The sequence below is a fragment of the Perissodus microlepis genome, chromosome 9 (assembly GCF_051167445.1).
Source record: "Perissodus microlepis isolate ML-2025 ecotype Zambia chromosome 9, ASM5116744v1, whole genome shotgun sequence".
Taxonomy (NCBI): domain Eukaryota; kingdom Metazoa; phylum Chordata; class Actinopteri; order Cichliformes; family Cichlidae; genus Perissodus; species Perissodus microlepis.
Window position 1 is genome coordinate 22,878,011 of NC_140469.1, and position 27,335 is coordinate 22,905,345.

General features: G+C 43.6%; 2 protein-coding genes across 4 annotated transcripts in view; one reads left to right on the forward strand and one right to left on the reverse strand.

The window, feature by feature from the left end:
* The first annotated feature begins 380 nt into the window (after positions 1–380).
* Positions 381–27,335, forward strand: part of LOC146380532 (uncharacterized) — a 35,623-nt gene continuing 8,668 nt past the window's right edge. Inside the window, exons 1-3 of one of the 2 annotated variants that reach the window (XM_084939679.1) lie at positions 381–743; positions 21,752–21,824; positions 22,334–22,487. In XM_084939679.1, coding sequence (XP_084795805.1) covers positions 21,767–21,824; positions 22,334–22,487 — 212 coding nt within the window. In that variant the 5' untranslated portion in view covers positions 381–743; positions 21,752–21,766. Of the gene's footprint in view, positions 744–5,231; positions 5,713–21,751; positions 21,825–22,333; positions 22,488–27,335 lie in introns of those variants that run through there. The other variant, XM_084939680.1, reaches the window with a different exon arrangement.
* On the reverse strand, positions 13,266–26,464 carry LOC146380533 (uncharacterized). Of its 2 annotated transcripts, none has more exons than XM_084939684.1 (2): positions 26,369–26,464; positions 13,266–20,479 (listed from the first exon to the last, which is right to left on the reverse strand). In XM_084939684.1, the coding sequence occupies exon 2, from the start codon at positions 19,843–19,845 to the stop codon at positions 18,409–18,411; it is 1,437 nt and encodes a 478-aa protein (XP_084795810.1). In that variant the 5' UTR covers positions 19,846–20,479; positions 26,369–26,464; the 3' UTR covers positions 13,266–18,408. The 2 variants fall into 2 exon arrangements, with proteins under 2 accessions (XP_084795810.1, XP_084795811.1); XM_084939685.1 differs by lacking the exon at positions 26,369–26,464 and having other exon boundaries at positions 13,266–20,341; positions 20,421–22,350.

The following is a 27,335-nucleotide window of genomic DNA, read 5'->3' on the forward strand; positions in this document are numbered from 1 at the left end:
TATATGCTGTCAGTACCAATGATGACAGAGGTTTATATAATCGGCTCTATATAGCATTATTATTACTTTGACCTTCGGGGTGATCTGTTGGATTTAGGGAGAGGTCAGAGGTCAAATCTGATATGATATTTCAAATCTTTATGCTTTGAAAATGTTGACATTACACAGCACACTTTTAAGAATCATAGTTTCAAGTTTTAAGGCTTTTTGTCAGTTTTCCACCAACAAATCATAAAGTCTACCTTGAAGACCTCGGTGAATTTAAGCCAGATTATAATGAATAGTTTTAACATGATCATGTTCTACACCCTACAGAGTTTTATCAGAATACATTCAAAACTTTTAGAGCTGTTGTGTTTACAGACAGAATGAAATGCTACCAAAAACATGAGCTCCTTGTTGAAGGTAAGAAGAAACTGCTGAAACCATTTTGAGGACCTCTTTGGTTTACACATGTTCTGAACTGATCTGATGCTATATGCAATCAAGGTCAACCGCCCCTGTGTTTGTCATGCTCAGTGTTTATCTGATAAGTTAAGATACCTTTATTAGTCCCACGAGTGGGAAATTTCATAGACAGACCAAGGAATGTACAGCAATGAACGTTAGAAACTGATCCGACAGGAATGTCTGGTTTGCAGTGACTCATTAATATTGAGTTTTTGTTTCCTGCTCGGCTCCAGTGACTTGTTTCACTTTGACAGTTTGGATCAATGTGTCTGATTCTGGGGTCTTTATCTGTGGTAAGTCTTCTTCTATTTGTTTGTTTTGTTTTGGAGGTTGTTTTTGAGTCAGAGAACAAACAAAAAAGAAGCTTATAACAAAACACTACAATTTGTGGTAAAAAAAAAAAAAAAACCCAAAAAAACAGAGGGATTTTTTTCTACATGTTAGTGAATAAACTGAATAAAGTCAGACTGTTCTTTCTCTGTGAAACCGTGAGCACATACTACATGACAAATGTCTGTCAGTTGTTAAAAGTTCCAAATGTAGCAGCAAAGTGTGAGAAAAGCTGTATTTATGTTTATAAAGAACTGTTCTTGGAATCAGAGACCTGCACTTAAAGCAGCACTTTGTCTCATCGAGGTGACTTAAAGAAAATCTGAGCTTTCAGTTTTAGTCATGTGCTTAAGTTACACTGCTATGAAGCAGGTTCATTTCAAAATAAGGTCATAGTCTAAGCTGATCTGTGTTCCTGGTGAGTGTTCAATTGGTCACCTCCAGCCTTGGCTGAGACTTTGTGCTTTTCTTTAATATATTTGCCAAATAGAGATAAAACACAGAGGTGTGACTACTCTTTACTACACCGTCAAAACACTTATGCCCTACTCAGGACTTGGCTGTGTTACAGCTTGTGATAGGGACTTTTTTCTTTTTAGTCAAATTTTTGAAATCGTGTGTCTTTTACTCTTGCATGTCATCCATAGCCTGCTGATGTATTTTGCACCATTTCTACACATTTGTGTACAAAAATCTACATGCACAAAATCTGCCATAAAATCCTCAAACAAAAATATTTTTCTCTGCTTTTTTCATAAAATACATGTTCAAAACACCACAACTTCACCCTGATAGCTCACAGAAATGTCACGTGGTATTAAACAGAAGCTGGCAACTCTTTAGAAAAGTTTTGAGTAAGGAAACCTTTTTCAATACAAGCTTCAGTCCTGTACTGCCATCTTCAGTATGATAGCTGAGATGACACTTACCATGTGAAAGCTTCCCTCTTTTTGAACACTGCGAAGACGGATATGGTTTCATCTTGATTATTTTATAACAGGCTCAAAGGTCACCATTTGAGACAGCGTACAACTGAACCAGAATCCACAATGGATGTTAAATAGATTTTTCCAGCATTGCACTTTGATTAACAAGAACTCTGAATCTTAAGAGCCTATTTATTTTTTCCATAACTCTGAGCATATGCATTTGGTACAAACAGTAGTTCATATTTTGATTTTCATGATTTGTTGCCTGCCTGCAAGTGTTTATTTAATTCTTTAGTGAAAGATCTGTTTTTAATATTCTTATCCTCATCATAGTTTTTTAAAAAGAGAAAGAAAATGCTGAATGTCATAATGTCATCTTTAACTCTATATATATATATATATATATATATACATATATTGTAGCGGGTCAGGGCTGTTCGGGGTATTGTTTTGACAGTTATGTTTGTTGTTCTGTTGCCATGGTTACAGGTGACGCTCTCTCTGCGACTGTGTGTTTCCGGGTGAGAGAGTGCCTTTTGTTGTTGTTGTTGTGGTGTGCTGGTCTGCGTGTGTTAATAAACGGCTGTGCTCCCTGGCTAGCTCACGGGAAGCAAGACCAAACGATACCTCCGTCTCCTCCTTGTCTGAGCTCGCCACATTGGTGTCAGAAGTGGGATTGCTCACCCTCGCCGTAATGGAGAGAGACATTCGGAGGCTGGAGCAAGCCGTCAAGGAGAGCATTCGCTGCTTGGGAAGCTGGCGATTGAAGAGAGAGGAAGCGAGTGGCCATGTAAGTCCCCCGACGGGTCCCGACGGCGCAAGCGCACCGCGGCGGTGGCCCGTCGCGACAGACGCTAGGGCAATGCTTCATGGGCTACCTCTGTCGACCCACACGCCGAGCCCCCAACCGCGAACAGTTATGCCTACCACGCCAGCTAAGGTACCGAAATACAACGGGCTAACCCCGCTAGAGCCCTGCCTCTCACAAGTCCGGCTAGCCGCGAGGCATAGTGGCTGGAGCAACGAAGAGGCTGCCACACACCTAGCACTAGCATTGGAAGGAGATGCACTGCAGGTACTCCTTGACCTAGCCCCGGCAGAGCAGCATGAGCTCCAGGCCCTCACCATGGCACTCGAGAGGCGATTCGGGCAGCGGCACTCCACTGATCAAAGCAGGGAGCAACTGACCAACCGGAGCCGTCGGCCGGGGGAGAGCCTGGGCGCCTTTGCAGCGGATGTGTTGCTGTATGCTCGTCGTAGCTACCCGGAGTTCCCAGCAGCAGTCCGTGAGGAGCTTAGCTTGCATGCTTTTCTGCGAGGACTTTTTCCAGAGCGACTACGCCAACACGTCCGCCTGGCCATGCCTCAAACTCTCCGTGAGGCGCTCCTTGAGGCTGAAAGGACCGAGCTGGTGCTCACCTCGTGACCTAACCAGCAGGTCCCCCCCCCCAAACTACCCCCAAATCAGAGCCGCAGACTGCGACGGTCTACCATTTCCCTAATACGACCTGGTGTGCTCCCTGGAACGTCCGGGCCGCCTGTGAAGGGTTGGTCACCCACCGACACCCAGCTGATGACAGTGACGGGGGAGAGAACTGACATGCGGGGGAAGAAACCGTTGCGGATCCGAGTGAAGGATCTGGAGCTGGTGCTGACATTCAGGACCAGTGCATCATCGGCCTTGATCTGCTGACCCGCTGGGGGGCCTGCGTTGACACCGCAAAGCTGGCTATCACTCTTGGCGCAGAGACTTTTGCCCTCCAGCACGGCCAAAAGCAAGGAGCGGAGGGGACCAGACGAGACAGGCGTCGGGCAGCTGCCGCTCAGCAGATTTCGGATGCCGGTGGCTCTGGGTCATCTCCACTCGCCTCAGCCTCAGCCTCTCAGCCTCTCAGCCCGACAAACCTCCCTCGACCAAGACCATCGAGGCTGTTGATGACCTTTGGCAGCGCAGCAGCGTAGGCCTCAACGTCAACCAGCGCCAGCGGTTGAGGTGCCTCCTGGACGAGAATGTGGACATCTTTGCTGCCAGTGACAAAGACTGTAGGCAGACGAGTCTGGTCCAGCACACCATCGACACCGGCTCTGCTCAGCCCATCCGTCTGCGCCCACACCGGCTGCCCCTCTCAAAACGGCAGGTAGCGGAAGAGAAGATCCGTGAGATGGCTGCGGCTGGGGTGATCAAGCCGTCCAATAGCCCATGGGCGGCACCCGTGGTTCTGGTGGGGAAGAAGGATGGCAGCCCGAGGTTCTGCGTGGACTTTCGCCGTCTCAATGCAGTCACCAAGAAGGACTCGTACCCGCTTCCACGGATCGACGAGGCCCTAGATTACGTTACCGGCTCCAGCTGGTTCAGCTCCCTCAACCTACGCAGCGGTTACTGGCAGGTGGAGCTAGCCCCCGAAGCAAGGCCTAAGACTGTATTCACCATTGGACAGGGGCTGTGGCAGTTCAGGGTCATGCCATTTGGGCTCTGCAATGCGCCAGCAACGTTTGAGAGGCTGATGGAGAGGGTGCTCGTGAACATCCCTCGTAGCCGCTGTGTTGTGTACCTGGATGACCTGTTGGTGCACGGTGGTGACTTCGACAGTGCACTGTCTCACCTGAGCAAGGTCTTCAGTGCCATCCGAGGAGCTGGGCTGTGGCTCAACCCTGCGAAGTGCCGGCTGTTGGCGAGAGAGACCACGTTCTTGGGCCATGTGATCAGTGCTCAAGGTATCGCCACCGACCCCGCAAAGGTGGCTGCGGTCCGGGACTGGCCGACTCCCTCGAACGTCAAAGAACTGTGGAGCTTCCTGGGCCTAGCCTCCTACTACCGTCGGTTGATCAAGGGGTTCGCGACGATGGCCAGCCCCCTCCACCGCCTGACTGACAAGGGACAGCTGTTTGGCTGGGGGGATGCCTGTGCTGCGGCTTTTGCACAGCTGAAGGAGGCCCTCACCAGAGCCCCAGTCCTGGCCTACCCCGATGCCCGGCAACCTTTCATTGTGGACACTGATGCTAGCAATGTAGGAGTCGGGGCGGTCCTTTCCCAGCAGGACGAGGCTGGAGAACGGGTGGTGGCGTACTTCAGTCGTGCTCTGGGGCGAGCCGAGAGGAACTACTGCGTGACTCGGCGGGAGCTGCTAGCAGTAGTGCTGGCGGTGCGGCACTTCCGGCCATACCTGCACAGCTGCCGGTTTCTCCTGCGCACTGACCATGCATCTCTGACTTGGCTCCTGAACTTCAAACACCCAGAAGGTCAGGTGGCCCGCTGGTTGGAGGTCCTTCAGGTCTACGACTTTGAGATCCAGCATCGGGCAGGTCGACAGCATGGCAACGCTGATGCCCTCTCCAGACGGCCCTGCATGGCCGTCGAGTGCCGCTACTGTCTGCGACAGGAGGAGCGGGCCCAGGAGGCGCTGGGGGTGGCTACTGCTCAGGCCGCGGTCAGCGGAGGGGGATGGCTCCCATTGACCACGCAGCAGCTGAAGCGGGAGCAGGAGGCCGACGCGACGTTGGTTCAGGTGGGGGCCTGGCTGGAGGCGGCGCAACGCCCAGACTGGACGGGGGTGTCGGGACAGGAGCCCGAAGTGAAGGCCTACTACTCCCAGTACAACAACCTGGAGACCCACGACGGCCTCCTGTACCGGAGATGGCGGGCCCCCAGTCAGGGCAGAGATCTCCTGCAGCTGTTGGTGCCTCGGTTGCTGCGGTCGCAGGTGTTCGAGCTTGTCCACGGCTCGGTGGGGGACAGCCACTATGGGAATGCCAAAACTTGTGTAGAAAGGCGGGGCGAGTTTGGAAGCAATCCAATCAGAATTTATTTCCTTGTGCAGAAAGATTAGATCGGCACGTTTGATATGTTCCCGGGAAACGGGGGTGTGGGTGGAGGGGCTCATTTATTCCCATGCTCTTCTCACGGAAATCCAATACAATTTCAGCATTTGTAAGGAGAAGAGCGCACCTACCAACGCATTTCGTATTTGATGTCAAGGAAAATAAAATGGAGCAACTCCTGCTGGTAAAAACAGACAAACTTTTACACTTTTTATTTTTCAAATCAAATGAATCAAATTTAGATTTATTCTGCTATCATCTTGTGATGCCTAGTCGACTGAAACAAAAAATAATTTAATGCCTTAATTATGACTAAAACGATATCCTAATTTGCTGTCAAATTCAACACTGGACCTGCTAAAGGTTAAACCAGCCTGAAGCCTGAACTCACACACTGGGTACATTACTTTATCCTTCATTAATTCAGCTCATTATTATTATTTATTACTGAGACAGACACATTATTTATCATCTAATAATAACTTATGAACGTCTGCGTTTCCTTGTACCAAAATATTAAATGTTTTGCTGTGTTAAGACCCTGAAATATTTTGATCAAGTTAATAAAATCATGGATTTCATTCATTTAATCATTAAACAGAAAGGGAGGGTAATAAAGACAATGCTTGTTGGCTGCAATTCTACCTTGTAATTTTGTGGGGCTGTGGTTTCTTGATAATGGTAATAAGATCATAACACTAACCAGGAAAACCAGTCTATTGTTCCTTATGTTGCTTAAAAATTCAATTCATAGACTGACAGGGGATTTCTTTAAATCACCCTGTAATTCTTCAGCTAAGACACCTGAGTTAGAAAACACAAACACTGCAGTCGTCTTTACACGCATGGACAGTCACTGAGATCTGCACTCTGCGTCTGCCTGCGTAGTTTATTTATAGGTCTTATGTCTGTGTGTGTGTGTGTGTAAAAATAACAACGTCACTCAGAGCAACAGGTTCTTCCCCTTTTCTACATCTGCATGTTCTCGGAAAGAGCTGCGGTTTTTCTTCTCTACATCTAACTGTTCTCTAAAAACAGGAAGTGGTTTAGTAGCTGTATAAGTTCATCATAGAAGTTATTAGGTGAAAAGTCACATAGACATTTAGATTGCTTAGAAACAGAAAAGCACATTTCATGAAGCTGATCAAATTATATGAAAACAAAAATCTCTTGACATTCCCTCGTGTTGAACAGAGAATGAAATGTACTAGTCATCAGTAAGTAACTACGTGTCTTTCGCATTTTCAGTTATTACATCATTAGTTGCACTTCATCTTCATCTTACAAATAGGAAAAGAAAGACTTCATGATCTTCATCGGTTCGGGTACATCTGCATATGCTGTGAGTAATAAACTTATCATCTATGGGATTACAGCCTTTAAACAAGGTATAATACAAGTAAAGAAAAGCAAAACAAAATAAAAACAAATAAAATAAAACAAAACAAAATGAAATAAAATAAAATAAAATCAGGAAAAGTCCAACGCCGATCAACAGTTTCTATGGCATCTGAAGCCATGTTTACAGAATGTACATTATCTGGTATGTAGGTCCAGCACATGGTGTTGAATAAGACGCACAATTCTCCTTTCTCAGCCAGGATCATGTCCAGTGCTACACGATGTTGCATTACAGCAATTCTGAGAGCGTTCCTTCCTGGATGAGGATGTTGATGTTGATGTGCAGTTTACACAAGTCACTCTGAAGGTGTGATCAGAGATCAGAATTAGTGCACATGTTCCAGCGTGTTTCCCATATATGGTCAGGTATTTTGATGCGCTCTTTATGTGTGAGCAGATGTAGCAGTCTTTCTCTGTGGTCCTGTTAAGCACGTATCTGTATCAGGCACTTTACATCCACGGATAGATTTAGTCTTGTATCATGTCCATTAGATGGAAGTTGTCGTGTGTCCATCTCTTATCTCGGCTTGTGTATGGGTTTCTGCCGTCTTCCAGGTCGGATAGTCTGATGAATAGAGCCATTGCCAGTAGTAAGAAGCCAGTCATCACCTGAGAACACTTCATGCTTGAGGTTGGTTTCACCCAAATGTATCAGTAAGCCTAAAGTTGGTCAGTGGCTGGAGAGAATGAGAGTGCGAGCTGAGCTCAATCAGCACTCCTCCCTCGTCACTGGACCTACTGATACCTGGTGAAACACCCCTTACCCTCCACTGCAAGAAAGCTCTACTTTCTTGCAGTGGCTCTGATGAATCCAAGATGGTCTCTCTGCAATTTTACAGGCTGTGGGTGTAGTCAATAATACTTGATAGGGACCCAATCGCCTGGTTTCAACCTGCAAGAGACTGGAGAAGCGTCGCACGGCAGTTTATTGTTCAAAACAATATCCCTATTTTCTAGTAGTTTTGCCATCCATTCTGCCAGAGTTGTTTCTCTGACAGATTTGTCTAGTGGTTCACTTGCATCAATTCATGCATCTTTTCACTGAGTTCTGATTCAAACTATCTTACTTCTGATTCTTTCCAAAAATAATTTCACATGTAACAATTTGTATATGTGTGTTTTCTATTCATTAATGTAATTGTCAGTTATTTTCTCTCTTTATTTTACCTTCTTTTTGTTTACCTCTTTGTTTGTGACGTGGACATCTCTAAACACCATCATGAGTTCAGGCTTCAATTTCAACCCAATTATACTCCTCTGGACTTCACCTTCCCACTGGCCCCTGTGCCCTTCTCAAAGTGTCCTTTGTTGTCTTGAATCTCCAGCAAACACAATCTGTTTCTTCTCTGTTTCTTCTCAGTATTTTCCTTTTAGATTAAGTCCCAGCCTGGCAAAATACCACATTCAGTGCCTTTAAACAGTTATGTCACACTGTTCTTACCAGCCTCCAGTTCACCAGGCATTTTCCATCACGTGATTTCTTCCATCCTGCTGCTGGTGTCGTCAGTGTGGTTTCAGTTGCACTGTCTTTTTGCCTGCTGTTAATTCTTCAAGTCCACGATGTTCTGTCGATCTTCATCAGGAGATTAACTGTCCTTTGAGTTTCTTCTCAGGATCGGGACAAGTGGGAGGTCAAGCTGTAAAATTTTAAGCCAAAATCTGGCCTGTTTCCTCCCAATTATGTTAATCTATGGTTTTGCCGCTGTACTCAAAATTCCAGGTTGAGAAAAGTCCACCTTTATTTATTTGTAACCTGTATTGACACACTAAACCATACCATTAATATCATTTTCATTTCTTTTCTTAAAACCTCCATTTGCTTCATCTGGCTAGAGTCTGTCTCTGGGTGCTCACTTGTCACAGTGAGTCTCCTTTTATGGGCATGCAAAGTTCCTGTCACACACACACTTCCTGTTACTCACACAGCACTCAGAGCCATATTTCCTGTTTCTACAGGCTAATCAAACTCTTATAACATCACTCATGCATTTCTTAACTTAGAAGCACTTTCAAACTTTAAAACATCCTACTTTTGTTCATCCTTAAGTACGTCAAGTGGTATTTGCTTCTATCACTCCTAGGCTATTCTTACACGCTGAGCCGTCCACAAAAACATTACTGAAACCGGCTGTGGTGTGCTGTAAATGTCAGCACTTGGCTTTGTCTCCTTATCTAATTCTTGCATACAGCAGTGTGGATGACCTTCTTCAGGTGAGGCCACAGGTGTGCTTGGGTTCGGCTAACCACACTTCTGGACGGTAATGTGTCATTGCGACAGTAAGATTCCAACACATGATAGATGTCTTGCATGCGTCAGGTAAGACAAATTGGCTTAGATTAAAATTGAAGTCACTGCATGGGTTACTCTGATCATCAGAGTATGCCCTAAAACAATGTCAGCTAACTTTTTTACTGCCTCTGCTGCAGCTGCACAGGTTTGCACACATCTAGGCAGCCCTGACGCAACAGAGTCTAATTCGCACGAGGGATGCGAGCGGGCGTTGTTTTTCTCCAAATGCCTGTGTTAATACTGCTTTCATATTACCTGCTCCTCCATCTACATGTAAGAAGAAAGGCTTATCATAGTCAGGCAATGCTAAAACTGTATTTGTCTGTAATGCCTATTTTTAAATAACCGAATGCTTCTTCTTCTTTTTTCTTCTCTATAGATGCAACACTACATTTTCACTTAAGGCATTTTAGATAATTTCTAGTTTTTCAAAGTTTTCACATATCTCACACATCTTACATATTTCAAACTTTTAAGTTAGGGTTTATATATATATATATATATATATATATATATATATATATATATATTTTTAACTTTGCATTACTCACAGCACATAGCTCACAGCTCTAAAACTAGGCATTTGTAAATCATATGCCTAATCACTATGTGTCACTGTGATCCACAAGTATGGCCACAAATTCGTTTCCAAACCAACAAAATAAAATAATCAAACAAAAACAAAAAACATACATGAGTCAGGACACAAAAAGAAAAAGAAAAAATGCTGCCACTGAAACAAAGCAGAAGTGTGAGGGAAAAAAACTGAGCTCACAGACAGCTGCATGTGTTGGCTTCTAATAGCATGCAGCTTCTGCTCTAAAAAACAAATAAATAAAAAATAAAAGAAAATGTGTAACATGCTCATCAGCTTAGCCGTGTCCACATATTTAATTCAGCTTCTCAATCCTGTAGCTTTAGCTTTAGCTACAGGGTTTGGCTTATTGGTTGTTATTATAGGTTTGTTCTATATCTCAGCAAAGTCTCATCGAGGATGACAGGTTTTCAAGCGGGTCAAGTGCCTCTATGCACTTCATCAGTTTAGTTATTTTCTTCGTTATCTTCATCTCATGTGTCGTTCTACTGAGCTTGAGCAACCTTAAGCTTGATGCAGACTACTTCATAACAATTATCCACCTCACATCATAACTGACCAAGGTGCCACTTATGATTAATATTATATCAGCACTAATGTTATCATCTTTTTTATATATATATAACAGCAATAGTATATTACAATATTTTATTAGTGTATACCACTATACTACTACTGAGCCAATTTAATAGTTAGGATCATCTTACTCAGCAAACAGATAATTTAGAATTCATCCAATCTGCACAGATTTGCTTTTTCTCTGAACAGGTTTGTGCCTACCTTTTTAGACCGGTCTTCTGTTTGCCTCATAACAGATCCAACCTTCAGTCACATTCGTTCTCTGTTGCATGGCGAACCAGGCAGTTTATTATAGTATTTTATTTATGTTTTATTTTGTATCCATCAAGGGCTTCAGGTGATCTGCAGTTTCACGATTTCCCAAGCTGGAGACATTTACCTTTTCACACACTTTCCTTGGCTGAACAATGACACAACCTTAATGTACCTTATGCATCTCTCTGTTTTATTTAATAGGTTTTCGTGTGAATTATTTGCTTTCATTCATTCCATACATTCTGTACATGGTCGTCATGCAAACTATGTTTCATTGTTAATATCAGTTTACAGGTTGTTATCCTTGCTATTATTATTTTGAATATGTTAAAAATAAACTCTAATGTAATTTAGCCTTTTGTTTATTTTATTTTCTCCTTGTATTTATATGTATTCAGTTGGGTCTGTATCCAGCCCTTTTTAAACTTTGATCTCTAATCTTTTACTTGATGAGGGATTATTATGTTCTTCCTAGTCTGAACTGCTTCTTTGTTTCTTACAGTCACGTACAAAATGTCCCTCTTTTCCACACCTCCAGCATGCAGTACTAAAGCTTCTTGCTGTTCTAATATGCATTCCTCTGTCTTTCTTTTGAATTAGTCCTGCTCTGGTTTGTTGTCTTTCTAAACATTTCTCATCAGGTGTAAGTTTTTCTTGTTTATTCTCCATTCTCAAAGATTTTGCTGGGCCGTCACTGGCACGCTTGACTTCAGGGTGGTGGCTGACACGCCCTTCTACTCCGCGCTATTCACGGAGCGGTGTCAGTTTTATGAGACGGAACTCAACCTTTCCCGTTGTCACCAGTACGTGAGCCTCAGCAAAGAAAACAATAAAAACAATGGAAGTAGTTCAGCAACGTATTGTGCTGTAAAATCAACTTACTTCCAAAACACATACACATACACACAGATAGACATTTGCACGCGAATTTGTCACGAAGTTTTTCACGGCCACTTCTAAAACCACTCTAAACACAGTTCCTTGTGGCGAACTTAAACCTTATTTGTCACGAAGTATTTGACGGCTACCTCTAGAACCACTCTAAACTTAGTTCCTTTCGGCGAACTCAACCTATTTCACGTGTTTCATGAAGTAATTACAGCTACTTCCAACTTATTTTACGCGTTTCCCGAAGTAATTACAGCTACTTCCAACTTATTCTGCGCATTTCCTGAAGTAATTACAGCTACTTCCAACTCATTTTGCGCATTTCCTGAAGTAATTACAGCTACTTCCAACTCATTTTGCGCATTTCCTGAAGTAATTACTGCTACTTCCAACTCATTTTGCGCACCAAACAGTGTTTTCTCACCCTCAGTTGTGTTTTGCTGGTTGTTCAAATTGTCTTGGCTGGATCCCAACGCCGTGGACCAGACTTCACCGGCCTGAACCCGAATTTTTACGTCCCAGGTCTTTCACCTCTACCTAGAGAGGGCTGTCGACAGACTTCGGTGCTGGCTTCCCCACGACGTCAGGATACAGCAGTCAGACCATTGGAGTCACAGAAACGTGTCTGTTGTTTCCATCGCTAAGCTCGAAGGACCAATTTAAATGACAGGGGATTTCTTTAAATCACCCTGTAATTCTTCAGCTAAGACACCTGAGTTAGAAAACACAAACACTGCAGTCGTCTTTACACGCGTGGACAGTCACTGAGATCTGCACTCTGCGTCTGCCTGCGTAGTTTATTTATAGGTCTTATGTCTGTGTGTGTGTGTGTGTGTGTGTGTGTGTGTGTGTGTGTGTGTGTGTGTGTGTGTGTGTGTGTGTGTAAAAATAACAACGTCACTCAGAGCAACAGGTTCTTCCCCTTTTCTACATCTGCATGTTCTCGGAAAGAGCTGCGGTTTTTCTTCTCTACATCTAACTGTTCTCTAAAAACAGGAAGTGGTTTAGTAGCTGTATAAGTTCATCATAGAAGTTATTAGGTGAGAAGTCACATAGACATTTAGATTGCTTAGAAACAGAAAAGCACATTTCATGAAGCTGATCAAATTATATAAAAACAAAAATCTCTTGACATAGACCAAGGCCTTGGGGGAAAAAATAAATAATTATTCATTGTTTTAAAGAATCTTATGCTGCTCAACATTTAACTTCATATTTTAAATTTCCGTAAATTTGTATTTGTATTAATTTATAATTAGGTCAACTGTGATCATTTTGAGTGAATAAGAGGAACTTTGACATGCAGCATTTAATAAACATCATCCTAATAAGTAAGCTATTTGTTCTGTGGTATTATTAGAAACTATTTCAGTTCAAAAGTTACCTTAGAGATATTGTTACTCCTGGACATTCTTGGCTTTGAATATCTACTATGACCTTAACTTATCTAATCAAGTAATCAACAAAGTTATGTACAATCACTTAACATACCTAAATAGCAAAATTGGTATGGGCCCGATCTGGCCCACACAATGTGCTTACACATGGCCCACATACCGCAAAGATAACGACCCTTTGGTGGCCCAGATCTCGTTTGCCAGAGGGGGCCCACACATGGGCCAGCACAAGGCCAGTTGCAGACACACTGGTGGTCCTGTGCTGGCCCATGTGTGGATTACCTCTGGTAAACCTTATCTGGGACACCAAAGGACCGTCATTCTTTGTGGTATGTGGGCCATGTGTAAGCACATTGTGTGCAGACACACTGCTGGCCCTGTGCTGGCCTAGATGTCAGCCTAATGTGTACCTTAATCAAGCAATGTAATAACAACATGTGCCGGAGCATAATAGTGCAAAAGTAACATGACGAAACTCTGTTGCTCCCCAACTACATTTATACACATTCACACTCTTGACATGCAGACTAGAGGAGCCAGGGATCAAACCACTAACCTTCCGATCAGTAGGTGACCTGCTCTACCTCCTGAGCTACAGCCACACAGTGGTAAACATGAGTAAACTGTCACTAGGTTTTGGATAATATAACTCCGAAATGACAACACAGGCACGGCTTCTTCAAGACGGGCGCTTCGCTGCATTTATTGAACGCCATGAAACTACAAACATAAAACACAAAGGCTTTAAGCGCTTCAGTCTATCAAAAGTAACACTTGTGCTTTAACAACAAAAAATTACCTCGTGGCCGCCTGCCACTTCGGAGGTCCTAGAAGAATACCTTTACAGTCTTGTTCATTCTAAATTAAAACATAAAATAATTAGAACACCATACATTACAAATATTCACAATATTACAATACAGTTATGGCAAATGACAAATACCTTGTACCGCTGGTAGACTAACCAGGCCTTTGCAGATAGCTCGCTGAACTCCTTAGCGTGATTATTAAACATGGGCTCACAGCCTATACTATCACGCCCAAACCTCGCGATAATAGCGGTGTAACAAAACTTGTTCTTTGTGACAAGATAAACACACCCTTACAATATTGACCACAGAAATGTACAAGCAAGAACATTTTAACTGCTGGAACCATCTATTAAACTTCTTTATACATAAGCCATTTCTGTGACACTTACACTCCCACCAAAATCACTCATTGTTTGTGTGAAATGCACTACACACAGGTGCACACACCCACAGGTCTTTATCACCAGATTCCACATTTATTTATAGTTTTCCCTGGGTTATGACTGAACACAGTCATAACCCAGTCGGTCCCAGCTGATTTCCCTCTCCCTCCGCTCCTCTCCGTCTCACTATAAAAAGGGAAGGAAAAAACCATCAGTCCAAATCGCCATCAGCTGTTCTCACCGGCATCTCCAGCACCGCCCCGTTGAGCTCACTGCACCACTCCTCCCCTGCAGCCGCGCCCGGGACCACACCTCCGCCACAGTTTGCAATGTGATTTTCTAATGAGTGTCAACATTAGAGTCTGGTTCACCTTGCATGTCAGTCTCCAGTAAAGTCCCTACCTTGTGAACAGGTCTTTCCAGATATATCAGCCTTGTCCGTGGTTTCCCCCTGTCAAAGGTAGTTTCACTGGTCTTGAGCTTCACCTTTCGAACCTTGCCATCTGAGCTCTCTATAGCCTCTACTATTAGAGCAAGTTTCCATTTACATCTTGGAGCATTATCATCCTGCAGTATCACAATGTCATTTACTCGCAGGTTTCGTGAGACATTCTGCCACTTCTGTCGCCGCTGGAGATTTAACAGATACTCTCGCCTCCACCTTTGCCAAAACTCATTTGCTAGAAATTGTACTCTTTTCCATCTTTTGTTCAAGTACAAATCCTCTCTGCAAAACTCTCCTGGAGGTGGAAGAATAACCGAAGATTTCATCGTTAATATGTGATTGGGAGTTAGTGGCTCAGGTCCCAAGGGATCATTGAGATACTCAACACTTAAAGGTCTGCTGTTAATGATGGCCATTGTCTCGTAAAGCAGTGTTCTTAGACTAGCTGTATCGAGTCTGTTTGAGAACTTCTCCAGCATCGCTGTCGGTACACTTCGTACTGTTCGAATTTGACGTTCCCAGACGCCCCCCATGTGGTTAGCTGCCGGAACGTTCACCACAAATTCACAACCCATAGCTCTTTGTGGTTCTTGAGCCATATCCTTCATTAGCTCCAAAAGTTCTCTTTTGGCGCCCATAAAGTCTGTCCCTTGGTCGCATCTTAATTGCCGGACAGGACCTCTTATGGCTATCAGAACTCGAAGAGCGTTCATGAAGGCATCTGTCGATAAGTCATCTAGTGTTTCAATGTGCACAGCTCGTGAACATAAACACGTGAACAATAGTCCATACCTTTTGACTTCCTTTCTTCCTTCCTTTACCATGAATGGCCCGAAACAGTCGACGCCACAATACGTGAAAGGGGGTGCCGTTTCTGTTCTCACTTCTGGCAAATCTGACATCTGTTGGACATTTGTAGCCTTTCTGTATCTTCTGCACTTAACACAATGGTAAATGCGTGAAGAAACAACACTCCCACATCCTAAAATCCATATGCCATTTGCCCGCAATTCATTTATTGTCATCCCTCTTCCCTGATGATGTACACGTTCATGGTAGTGTTTGACGAGTAGGGCTGACACATGGGACTCCTTGGGGAGAATTGCAGGGTGTTTTACATCATAGCGTAAAGCTGATTGAGATAATCTTCCTCCCACCCTGAGAACATCCGACTTGTCCAAAAAGGCATTTAACTGCTTTAGTCTGCTGCGCTTGTGCAGAGAATTTTCTCCTTGAGATCTGATCTTCTGTATTTCCTCAGTAAAGACGTCTCTTTGCACTAGCTTGATGATAAATAATTCTGTGTCTTTTCTTTCTTCAAGATCTGTCTCTTTGTTCGTTCTTTGTTGAACACCCTTGTACTCTTTGATGAATCGCCTGAGCCTGGCAATGGTCTTGATAGCTCTCGACCAACTGGAGAACTTCTTTAAACGCTCTAGCACTGGGTTTGCTTCCTTCGAATGTACAGTGTGCGTATAGCCTTTACGGACTTCAGGATCCATTTCTTCAACCTCTCCCACCATTTCCTCTTTGACTGGAAGATCTTGTTTCCAAAGAAAATCGGGACCTTTCAACCAGTTTGAATCTTTCAGCTGAGTAGCATTTAAACCTCTTGAGGCCTGATCAGCTGGATTTTCCTCTGAGCTGACATGCTGCCATTTCCCAGGACTTGTGCTTTGTCTTATTCGTTGAATTCGATTGGCGACAAATGTGTGAAATCTTTTAGCATCATTGTTTATGTATGCTAATACGACTTGTGAATCTGTCCAATAATATTCCTGTAGATTTTGGCTGTCTAGTTCTCGTTTGATCACATCTGCGATGCGAACTGAAGTCACGGCCGATGACAGTTCGAGCCTTGGGATGGTTGTTTGCTTAATAGGCGTAACTCTTGCCTTGCCCATGACGAGTGCACAACTGACCTGTCCTTCTCTACCTTTTGCTCTGAGATATGAACATGCGCCATAACCACTGAGGCTCGCATCCGAGAAACTGTGCAATTCGTACTGCACAATGTCAGCATCTTGCGAGTAGCTTCGTGGGATCTTCAGAGCTGCCAACTTGGGCAGGTCTCTCAACCATGCTTCCCATTGTGGTAGAATGTGATCTGGGAGATCCTCATCCCAATTAACTTTGTCCTTGCACAACTTTTGGAGTATTTGCTTTCCAATTAATATGAATGGGGCAACGAACCCAAGGGGGTCAAAGACTGAAGCAACAATCGAGAGCACCCCTCTCCTTGTCAATGGGTTGTCTTTAACTTGGACTCTGAATTGGAATTCATCTGCCTCTATGCACCATTGTACTCCGAGTGCACGTTCAATGTGGAGTTCTCCAAGAGCCATGTCCTGGTCTTTGGCTTTAGCTCGTTCCTCTTGGGGAATAGCTGCAAGCACTTCTTTGTCGTTTGACACAAACTTATGCAGATGTAGGTTGCCTGTTTTACAAAGTGCCCTTGACTCGTTTACCAACTGTATGGCTTCGACTGTTGATGTCACACTAGCAAGTCCGTCATCAACGTAAAAACCTCTTTGGATGAACTCAATAGTCTCTTCGCTGAATCTGTTTCTACCTTGAGAAGCAATATGTTTGAGTCCGAAATTGCAGCATCATTGTGATTTTGAACTTGAGACGTACAACCAACTATGCTCCAGCCGAGATCAGTTAGCTGTGTGTAAGGCTGATTCTCCTCACCTGCAATGACTTCCCGTGGAAGAAGGGCCTGCTGACAGTTATAGTCGAGAAGCAGACCAACTTCGCATTCAAGCATTGGAGGTAACCTATCTGCCAGCCTTTCGAGGTGAGGCCAATTCAAAGCAGTTTCAGACGTCGGGATGTGTGATCTGTTCACAGGGATGAACTCTCTTGTATAGACCGGTGGCAATGTAATTCTCTTTTTCTGCTTGTAGCCTCTAACTTGAAGATTTACCAGTTTCTCACATGGTATGACTGTTGACTTGGCGGACATGGTCAATAGTCTTAGATGAGCCTTACTCTTATCTGTGTCGAGATCCGGGCTACTTCATCCAAGATAAAGGATGTATCGCTCTGAGAATCGAGGAGGGCATATACTAGAACTTCTCTGTCTGGGTGATTTTTTGACGAAACCCAGACAGGTAGAATGGAGGATGTCAGTGTGCTCGAAGTTACTTGAGTTACCCTATTAGAGATTGCAGTTGCTGGTTCATCTCCTTCGTCCTTGTCTTGAGAGTTATCATTCGTTGCAGGCATTATCCTTTTACGCTCTACAAACTTGTCATCATGCAGACACGTGGGATGCTTCTTCTGGCATTTCTCACACGTATTCCTTTTATCACACTTCTTAGAATGATGTCCCCCCTTTAAACATCCAAAACACAGCCTTTCTGCTTGTACAAACTTGATACGATCCTGGACTGATTTTTCCATGAATTTGAAGCATTTATCCAGAGTGTGACCATTTCTTTTGCAGTAAAGGCAGGTCATGGGATTTATGTGACTTGAGCTGGTTGAGTGACTTGAAGTTGTCGTCAATGTTTTAGCTTGAACGACTTGGTTGCGTGAGTGTTTGGGTTTACTGATTTCCAAACCCTTGAGTGCTTGCATTGAAGCTATGGGGTCACATGCTAAGTCTGCTTCAGTTGATACAAAATCTGTAAACATGTGAAATGATGGATACTCTCCATTAAGGGTTTTTCTTATTTTCATCGCTGCGCGATTCCATCTTGTTGTCAACCAGTCTGGAAGTTTCAGCAAGAGTTTCTGAATTTCCATACAGTCATTGAGAACCCCTAATGTCTTTATGTGTGGCATCGCAGCTTCACAACTTCTAAGGAAGTCAGCAAACTCTCTCAACTCACTTCCATCCATTGGAGCTTATTTTAGGCCAACTGTGAAGTTTGTCTCTGAAGCATTTTCCTATAGTGAACAGATCTCTAAAGCGCCTTTCCAGCACTTCCCAAGCTGCATCATACGCTTCATCTGTGCCCACTAGGAGAAATCCTTCAACCACTCTCTTTGCGGGTCCACCAAGGTACTTCCTGAGATAATAGAGTCTTTCGTTCTTTGGAATGTTTTTTCTTTCAATCAAGGTCTCAAATGACAACTGCCAGTCCTTGAACTTTAAAGGATCACCAGAGAACAGTGCAGGTTCCGGAGTTGGAAGACGATTAGCACTTATTGCGTCTGCTAGTATGCTGACTAGATCCAAGTTTGGCTGTGGATGAGTTGCTGAAGCGGCAGCTTGTGTTGCTTTAGGGATAAATGGCGGACTTGATGCGTTTACTGCTTGGCCTGTGGTGCCCTTAGGTTGCACACCAGGATTTTGTTGGGATTGGTTTATGACTGTGGGAGTATGTGGAACAAATGCAGGGCTTGTGGCATTATGGGCTTGGGTTGTATTTGGAGCTTGAGAGGGAACTTGTGGTGGAGCAGGGATTGCTGAGGTCTCGCTCTCAGTTTTGATACTGCGCACTAAACTACACCTTTCAGAAATACTTTCAGCTTCTGCATAAACCTTTACTTTAGCTCTTGCAGCATTAAATTTTTTAACCTCTTCCAAGCGTTCAATCTTTCTGCGCTGCTCCTCCATTGTTTGTTGCCTTTCCAAGTTTTCAAGTTCCAACCTTTTTAGTTCAGCTGCTTCCCTTTCTTGATCCTCCATTACTGCTAATATTTCCTGACACGCAGCTGCCTCAGCCTCTGCTTCTATTCTTTTGATTGTTTGTGAGTATGACTGGCTTGAACCACTTTTAGACCTTCGTGATTTTGACCTTGATTTAGTACTTTCAGATCCTAAGCATGATCCAACATCTGGCCATGGCTCTTCATCACCATCTGCAAGGTCTCCTTGTAAGTGTTTTTCAGCTCTTCTGACAATGAACGAGGAAAGTGATGTACATGCATCCACTTTGCGTCTTTCATCTGCATCAGGAGTTTGTATTTGCCGTATTTGTTCATAAATGGTTTGTACATCTTTGCAGGCAACATTTACATTGTTGATGAGCTCATTCAATTCACTCTTGGAAACTTCATTTCTTAATATTACCTTGCTCAATCTTGCTTCATATCTCAATTTTTCAAAAACAACAGCATATCTGTGTTGGAGGCCTTTGAGTTTCTTCTCTTGAAGCTCTTTACCCTTTTCTGTTAGTGTTCTTACTCTTTCACTTTTACGAACAGTCTGTAGTTCTGTAATTTGTTCATCATCATTTTCTTCCACTTCGGTAAGTGGTACAGCATGGTGCTCTTCGAGATCTTTGTCAACCATCTCGGGAGTCAAGTTAAATGTCATTGAGCGCACTGTGTTCAGATTTCAAATACTGTATACTTTAAGTGCACCTTTTCTTAAAGGACCTTGTAAACTTCACTCAAACTTTGACCTTAAGCAAGCACACAGAACTATTCAACAAACTACAAAGCATCACCTTGAAGTACAGTAGAAATTAGTAGAACTTTGACAAATGTGTTATAGAAACTTATTGTGGCTCTTTAAACTTGACTTAAACCACTATTATTCTACCTTTAACACTGTCCTTTATTAATTTCCACCTTACTCCAGTTGTACAACTTTGTTGCCGCTGTGCTTGGCTGCTCAAGAACGGTGAGCTTATGCAATGGCGCCCTCTTGTGTCGCTTCACTTCACCGTCACTCTCTGCAGCTGCCGTCTTCGTAATTAGCTTCTCACCGGCACTGGCTAGGGCGAGTTTTCACTATAACTCCAAAATGACAACACAGGCACGGCTTCTTCAAGACGGGCGCTTCGCTGCATTTATTGAACGCCATGAAACTACAAACATAAAACACAAAGGCTTTAAGCGCTTCAGTCTATCAAAAGTAACACTTGTGCTTTAACAACAAAAAATTACCTCGTGGCCGCCTGCCACTTCGGAGGTCCTAGAAGAATACCTTTACAGTCTTGTTCATTCTAAATTAAAACATAAAATAATTAGAACACCATACATTACAAATATTCACAATATTACAATACAGTTATGGCAAATGACAAATACCTTGTACCGCTGGTAGACTAACCAGGCCTTTGCAGATAGCTCGCTGAACTCCTTAGCGTGATTATTAAACGTGGGCTCACAGCCTATACTATCACGCCCAAACCTCGCGATAATAGCGGTGTAACAAAACTTGTTCTTTGTGACAAGATAAACACACCCTTACAATATTGACCACAGAAATGTACAAGCAAGAACATTTTAACTGCTGGAACCATCTATTAAACTTCTTTATACATAAGCCATTTCTGTGACACTTACAGATAAAGTGTACACTCACAAACCTGTCAAATCTGCATTTGAAACGTTGGCCACCATAGCAGTATAGTATTGCAACATGGCATTTGGGTCTTCTAACTAAAATACATAAATGCCATATAAAAGTGCCATCATTGCCAGACCTGGCCCATATCTGGTTGACATACACCCTGCCATGACACCAGTCAGTCAGAAGTGCCAGCTTGATGCCAGACCTGTTTTCTATGAGCCTGGGCCACATACACCAAAGCACAATCGGACCAGATGTGGCATGCCATCACTAGACAGTGCCATCTATGCCAGGCCTGGCCCATATCTGGATGACATATGTCTTATCATGCCAGAAGTCAGCCAGGAGTGCCGGCTTGATACCGGATCCGGGCCAGACCTGCTTGCTATGTGGGTACTGTGGTATGCACATTGTAATATTGTATATGTAATAACACTTATGGCTTACTTATTACTTACTTGTCTTATTATTAACAATATGAGTTAGTGTAAAATGTCTTTTTTTTAACCATTTCCAGATGTTTCCAGGATTTTAAACATGATAATTAGTTAAACTGAAACTGTGATAAGGCCATGCTATTATAAAACATATTGACTTGCCCATTAAACGTGGTCTAATCATTTGCGAGGGACCATAAATGTGTGCACTGAAGTCCTTCATCTCCATGGCCACGTATAGCATGAATCATTAATGTTTGATAAAGAAAAGAAGCTGGCTATAAGAACGGCAAGTCCAGCAGTGATACCATCAGTGAGGGAAACTGCCAACGGGATGGATGTAAGGATACAGTGGTGCATGACTAAACTGGACTAACTACACTGTTTCACTCAATAACTCGCTCCACTTTTTTCTGATCTGCTGCCATGGCGATTGCATGCTGACAGACTAAAGATTTCTGTTTTTTTATTTATTTATTTTTCAGTGATTTTCTGTCACAATGGAAGAAACTGAAGACAGCATTGCAGTGGTGGGAATTGGATGCAATTTTCCAGGCGGTGAGGACACTTTAGGAAGTTTCTGTCTGTCTGTTATTATTTTACTACCCAATTTGATTTAAGTGCATCACATGGTGTATAGTCAGATCCAGAAGTTTTTAGACATGGACATTTTTGTGTTTTTGCATCTGTGCACCACCACAGTGGATTTGAAATCAGTCAAGATTATGAAAGTGCAGACTTTCAGCTTTGATTAAAGGGGTTTGACAAAAGTATTAGATGAATTGTTTAGGAACTGCAGTCATTTTCAGAGGCTCAAAAGTAATTTGACAGGTTGTTACAAAAAACTTGATAGCTGTCCACTGGAACACCCAAAAGATTTGTTCCTGAGGTGAAGGAGGCATTGCTAGGCTTAATCTAGTAGATTCTTAAAAAGACACAAATGGTGGTATACACAGGCAAAAACTGTACCATTCCCCAAATAGTATATTAGGAACAGTGAAAAATCTTTCACTATAGTTACATAACGTTTAAAAAGTGTTTTATATGTATTTTCTCCCCAAAAACAGGAGAGGGGCTTGACAATTTCTGGAAGGTTCTGGTGAACGGGAGAAACTGCTCTGTGCCAATTCCCAAAGAGAGATTTGACTTAAGCAGCTGGTATGATCCTGATGACAACAAGCCGGGTAAATCCCGCACAGCCAAGGCTGCTCTCATTGACGGGTATGGCCCCGTATCTCATTTAGATCTGCTTATCTGTTTCACAAATGTGCGCCTATCAATACAGTCATATAAACGTTTGTTTGGCAATTTCACACTTCATGAAGTGTTGCTTAAGATAAGATAAGATAAGATAAGATAAGATGACCTTTATTAGTCCCACAGGTGGGAAATTTGTTTTGTTACAGCAAAAGTGCAAAGTTATGTAGCAGAAATTAGAAAACACTGGAATGCAATAGAATAAAATAGAATACAAATGCTATATACAACTGAGTAAGAAAATACAAATGTACAACTTTGTCAGAAAAAGAATTGCACATATAGCAGTCTTATTGCACATGTGTGGGTTTGTGTGGGTTTGATCAGTTGAAGTCTTTGTTGTGGAGTCTGACAGCAGTGGGGAGGAAAGACCTACGAAATCTCTCCGTCCCACATCGTGGGTGCCGCAGCCTGCCACTGAAGGAGCTGCTCAGTGCTGTCAGAGTCTCCAGCATGGGGTGGGAGATGTTGTCCAACAGAAATGACACCTTAGCCGCCATTCTCCTGTCACTCACCACCTGCACTGGGTCCAGAGTAGGGCTGGTCGATATATCGAGTTTTTTTAAAAATATCGATATATTTTTATACGAGATATAAGATGTGACCATATCCTTTATATCGATATATACGTTATAATTATAGTTGTGGAGCCACAAGTTTGCCTCTCTTTCGTCCACTTTTGTCTTTACGCAACGTTACTCCGCCTCGCCTCTCCTTCACTGAGCACAACTCCCCCTCCTCCCCCATAGCTTCACCTGCAGGCAGCGACAAGATGAACACGGCAAATCTCCGTTAACGAGTTACTGCGCATCGCTCCGTGCGTGGGGCTGGACGGCGTCAACGTGCTAACGAGCTAACCACGCTAACAAGCTAACCACGCTAACGCCATGCAGCCCACAGGGGCTGCACAGCCTAAAATCCTTTCATTTTCTCAAAAGTTGATAGCGCGCCTTATGTATGAATTCTGGTTGTGCTTGGTTGTGGAACACGGCGCTCAGCAATCTCTCAAAAAATGTTTTAGTACAACTTTGGTAAGCTACGGAGCTGCACCGCTTGATGGATTGTCGGAGCATTATGGCTACCGAGGAGCCTCGCGTAGTAATACGCACTGTGCTTCAACGTAATATTACCGTATTGTGTGTGTATAAGGACCATAAATGGCACCTGAAGCGGATTTCAAACTCCAGGCTGTCAGTCACGCAGTAGAAGTTGGGAACAGAGCAGCTGTGAAATCTGCCTATGTTATTATGCTCAGCGTCTTTTAGTTTACATTTTGACTGCGCAATTGTGAGCTTTTTGTTATGGACAAAAACAACATACTTTTCTTTTATTTATGGAGCATTATTTTTAATAAATGCTCATAATTTATTTTTGAGTAGTTTTTTTCATGTACATCTATGCTGTATGTTAATAAAAGTGCCTGTGTGACATCTGGGACACAGCTTTGACTAAGAACTTTCTTTTTGTTCTTACTTTATGGCTTTAAAAAAATATCGAGATATATATCTTATATCGCCATCCAGCTAAAAAATATCGAGATATGAATTTTGGGTCATATCGCCCAGCCCTAGTCCAGAGGGCATCCTAGAACAGAGCTGGCCCTTCGGATCAGCCTGTTCAGTCTCTTCCTGTCCCCGGCAGAGATGTTGCCGCCCCAGCAGACCACACCATAAAATATGGCTGAGACCACTACAGAGTCATAGGTCTTCAGGAGTGGTCCCTTCACTCCAAAAGACCTGAGTCTCCGCAGCAGGTACAGCCTGCTCTGCCCTTTCCTGTAGAGGGCGTCTGAGTTATGAGTCCAGTCCAGTTTATTGTTCAGATGAACACCAAAGTACCTGTAGCTGTCCACAGCCTCGATGTCCATACCTTGGATGTTCAGTGGTTGCAGTGGAGGATGCTTGTGCCTGCGGAAGTCTACCACCAGCTCCTTGGTTTTACTAGTGTTGATCTGGAGGTAGTTCAGCTGGCACCAGTCCACAAAGTCTTGGGTCAGTTCTCTGTACTCCTTGTCGTCCCCATCAGTGATGAGGCCGACTATTGCAGAGTCATCAGAGAACTTCTGCAGGAAGCACTGGGTGGAGTTGTGGGAGAAGTCTGCAGTGTAGATGGTGAAGAGGAACGGAGCCAGAACCGTTCCATGTGGGGCCCCCGTGCTGCAGACGACCCTGTCCGACACACAGCCCTGAGTTCTCACATACTGTGGTCGGTCGGTGAGGTAGTCCAGAATCCATGTAGTGAGGTGATGGTCCACTCCTGCGTTCTCCAGCTTGTCCTTCAGGACCGTGGGAAGAATGGTGTTGAAGGCACTGGAGAAATCAAAGAACATGATTCTCACAGTGCTCCCAGCGGTCTCCAGGTGAGAGAGGGAACGATGTAAGAGGTGAATGACGGCATCATCCGCCCCAATGCCAGGTTGGTAGGCAAACTGAAGTGGGTCCAGCGATGAGCTCACCACGCGCCGAAGCTGAGCTAGGACCAGCCGCTCCAGGGTCTTCATCAGGTGGGATGTCAGAGCCACCGGCCTGTATCAGTTGAGGTCCTAGGGGCGTGAAGTCTTTGGCACTGGTACAACACAGGTTTTCCAGAGCTGTGGGACACTCCTCAGCCTCAGGCTCAGGTTGAAGAGGTGCTCCATCACCCCACACAGTTGGTCTGCACAGGACCTGACCACCCTTGAGCTGATGCCCTCTGGACCCGCTGCCTTCTTGGCTTTAATCCTCCTCAGTTCCCTCCTAACCTGGGTGGTTGAGAGAGACAGGCTGGAGCCTTGTGTTGAGTGTGTATTGGATGCTGTTGTTGGGGGTGGGGAGGAGTGAGCAGGGTGAGTAGAGGAGGTGTGAAGTGTCTGAGGTGTCAGAGGTGAGACAGCAGTAGTGGGGGTAGGTGAGTCTGTAGCCGATGTTGAAGACTGCCTCATGGCTGAATCAAACCTATTAAAGAAATGTTTCAGTTCATTTGCCCACCTCACATCCCTCCCAGGCAGAGAGTTCTGACCTTTGTGGCCTGAGATGATTCTGAGGCCTCTCCAGACTTCACCAACGTTGTTTTGTTGAAGCTGGTTCTCCATCTTCTGCCTGTAGCTGTCCTTCCCATTCCTTATCAGTCCTCTCAGCTCTCTCTGCACCCTTTTTAACTCCTCTTTGTCCCTGGATTTGAAGGCCCTCCTCTTCTGCTTAAGGACGGCTTTAATTTCTGGGTTAATCCACGGTTTGTTGTTGGAGAAACACCGCACAGTCCTGGTAGGCATGGTGTTATCCACACAGAAGTTTATATAGTCCGTAATGCATGTCACCAGGCTGTCGATGTCCTCTCCGTGGTTGTCACAGATCACCTCCCACACAGTCGACTCAAAACAATTCTTAAGAGCCTCCTCGCTCTCCTCCGACCATCTCTGTACTGTGCGGCCACCCGCACAGTACAGTGAGTCCACTTACAGTGAACTCACTGTACTGTGCGGGTACAAATGAAATTACACTGCTGCTCCTAATTTGTATTAAAACAGAGACGTACTATTTTGACGCTTTTCCAAAGATGGTTTAGGTTTTTTTTACCTTTTGAAAATAAAACAAGTGCTCCAAACACTGGACTACTCAAATATGGCCTCTTAACATAATAAACCTCCATCAGTTAGCACAATGTTCCATGGAAATGAGTCTAAATAATTTATGATGCATGGTTCAATTTAACCCATTAACTGTCACTGAAGGTTTTTCTTATCAAGTCCATGTTATATTAGATAACAACAACCCTGCTTTATTTTCAAACATAGGGCCATTTCAGAGTGACTACAAAAATTATGAAAAGCAGTTCATTTCTTAACATATTAGATTACTTTAACCTACCTCTGTGCAGGGAGGCAAATCTGCCAGTTGATTCAGGTGGTGTTGTTCCTGCTGGAAAACTGCAGAATTCACTCGGTTTAGGCCTTTCCTGCTGAATGTTCTCAATCAGATTCCTTGGGATCTTACAGTCAAACTCCACAAAAACCTTTTCACCCTGGGAGACCAATTCATGAAGCATAAGTGCTCATAATAGGACTTTCAGGGAATGATAATAAAATATCAGTTGTGCTGTAATCCACCTGGATGGAAGATGACCTAATGGACTTAGTGTGTTGTATATACATTGCTGGTGATGTCACAGACTGAACATCACCTATTGGCTGTATATAACTGTGAAATACAAATAACAAGATAACCCACTTACAGTGAACTCACTGAACTGCTTGTTGAACGCTGACAAAGAACAACTGTCTCATATGTTAATCATAAAATATAAGCAATTTAGTGCTCAGTCACCTTCGGTCATAAATGTAGCACATGATCATTAAGGCAGTAAAATGAGACACAGCGCTGATGGATGCAGTTGTGTTAAGAAAAAGGTTTTGAGGTTTTACATATCAGGATGTAATAAAAATCATCCAGTTCTATCAGGTCTTAAATTTGGGCAAGTACAACCTCAGATGAACTACAAAACATGACATATTACGCTGTGTTATTATGGGTTTAATTCAAATTGAGCCAAAATGCAGAAGCAGTGTGTGAAAACCTGAGGACACCCCATGATTCAGTAGCTTATAGAATCAACTTTAGCAGCAATAACTTAAAGTTTTCTGCATGACTTTATCAGGCAGGCACTTCACTGTGGAGGAATTTTGGCCAACTCATCTTTGCAATGTTGTTTCAGTTTATTGAGGTTTGCAGGTCTCAACACATCATTTCAGTCTGTTTGAGGTCTGGACTTTGAGGCATTCCAACACCTTGATTATTTTCATTTTAGCTGTTCTGTTGTAGATTTGCTGGGATCATT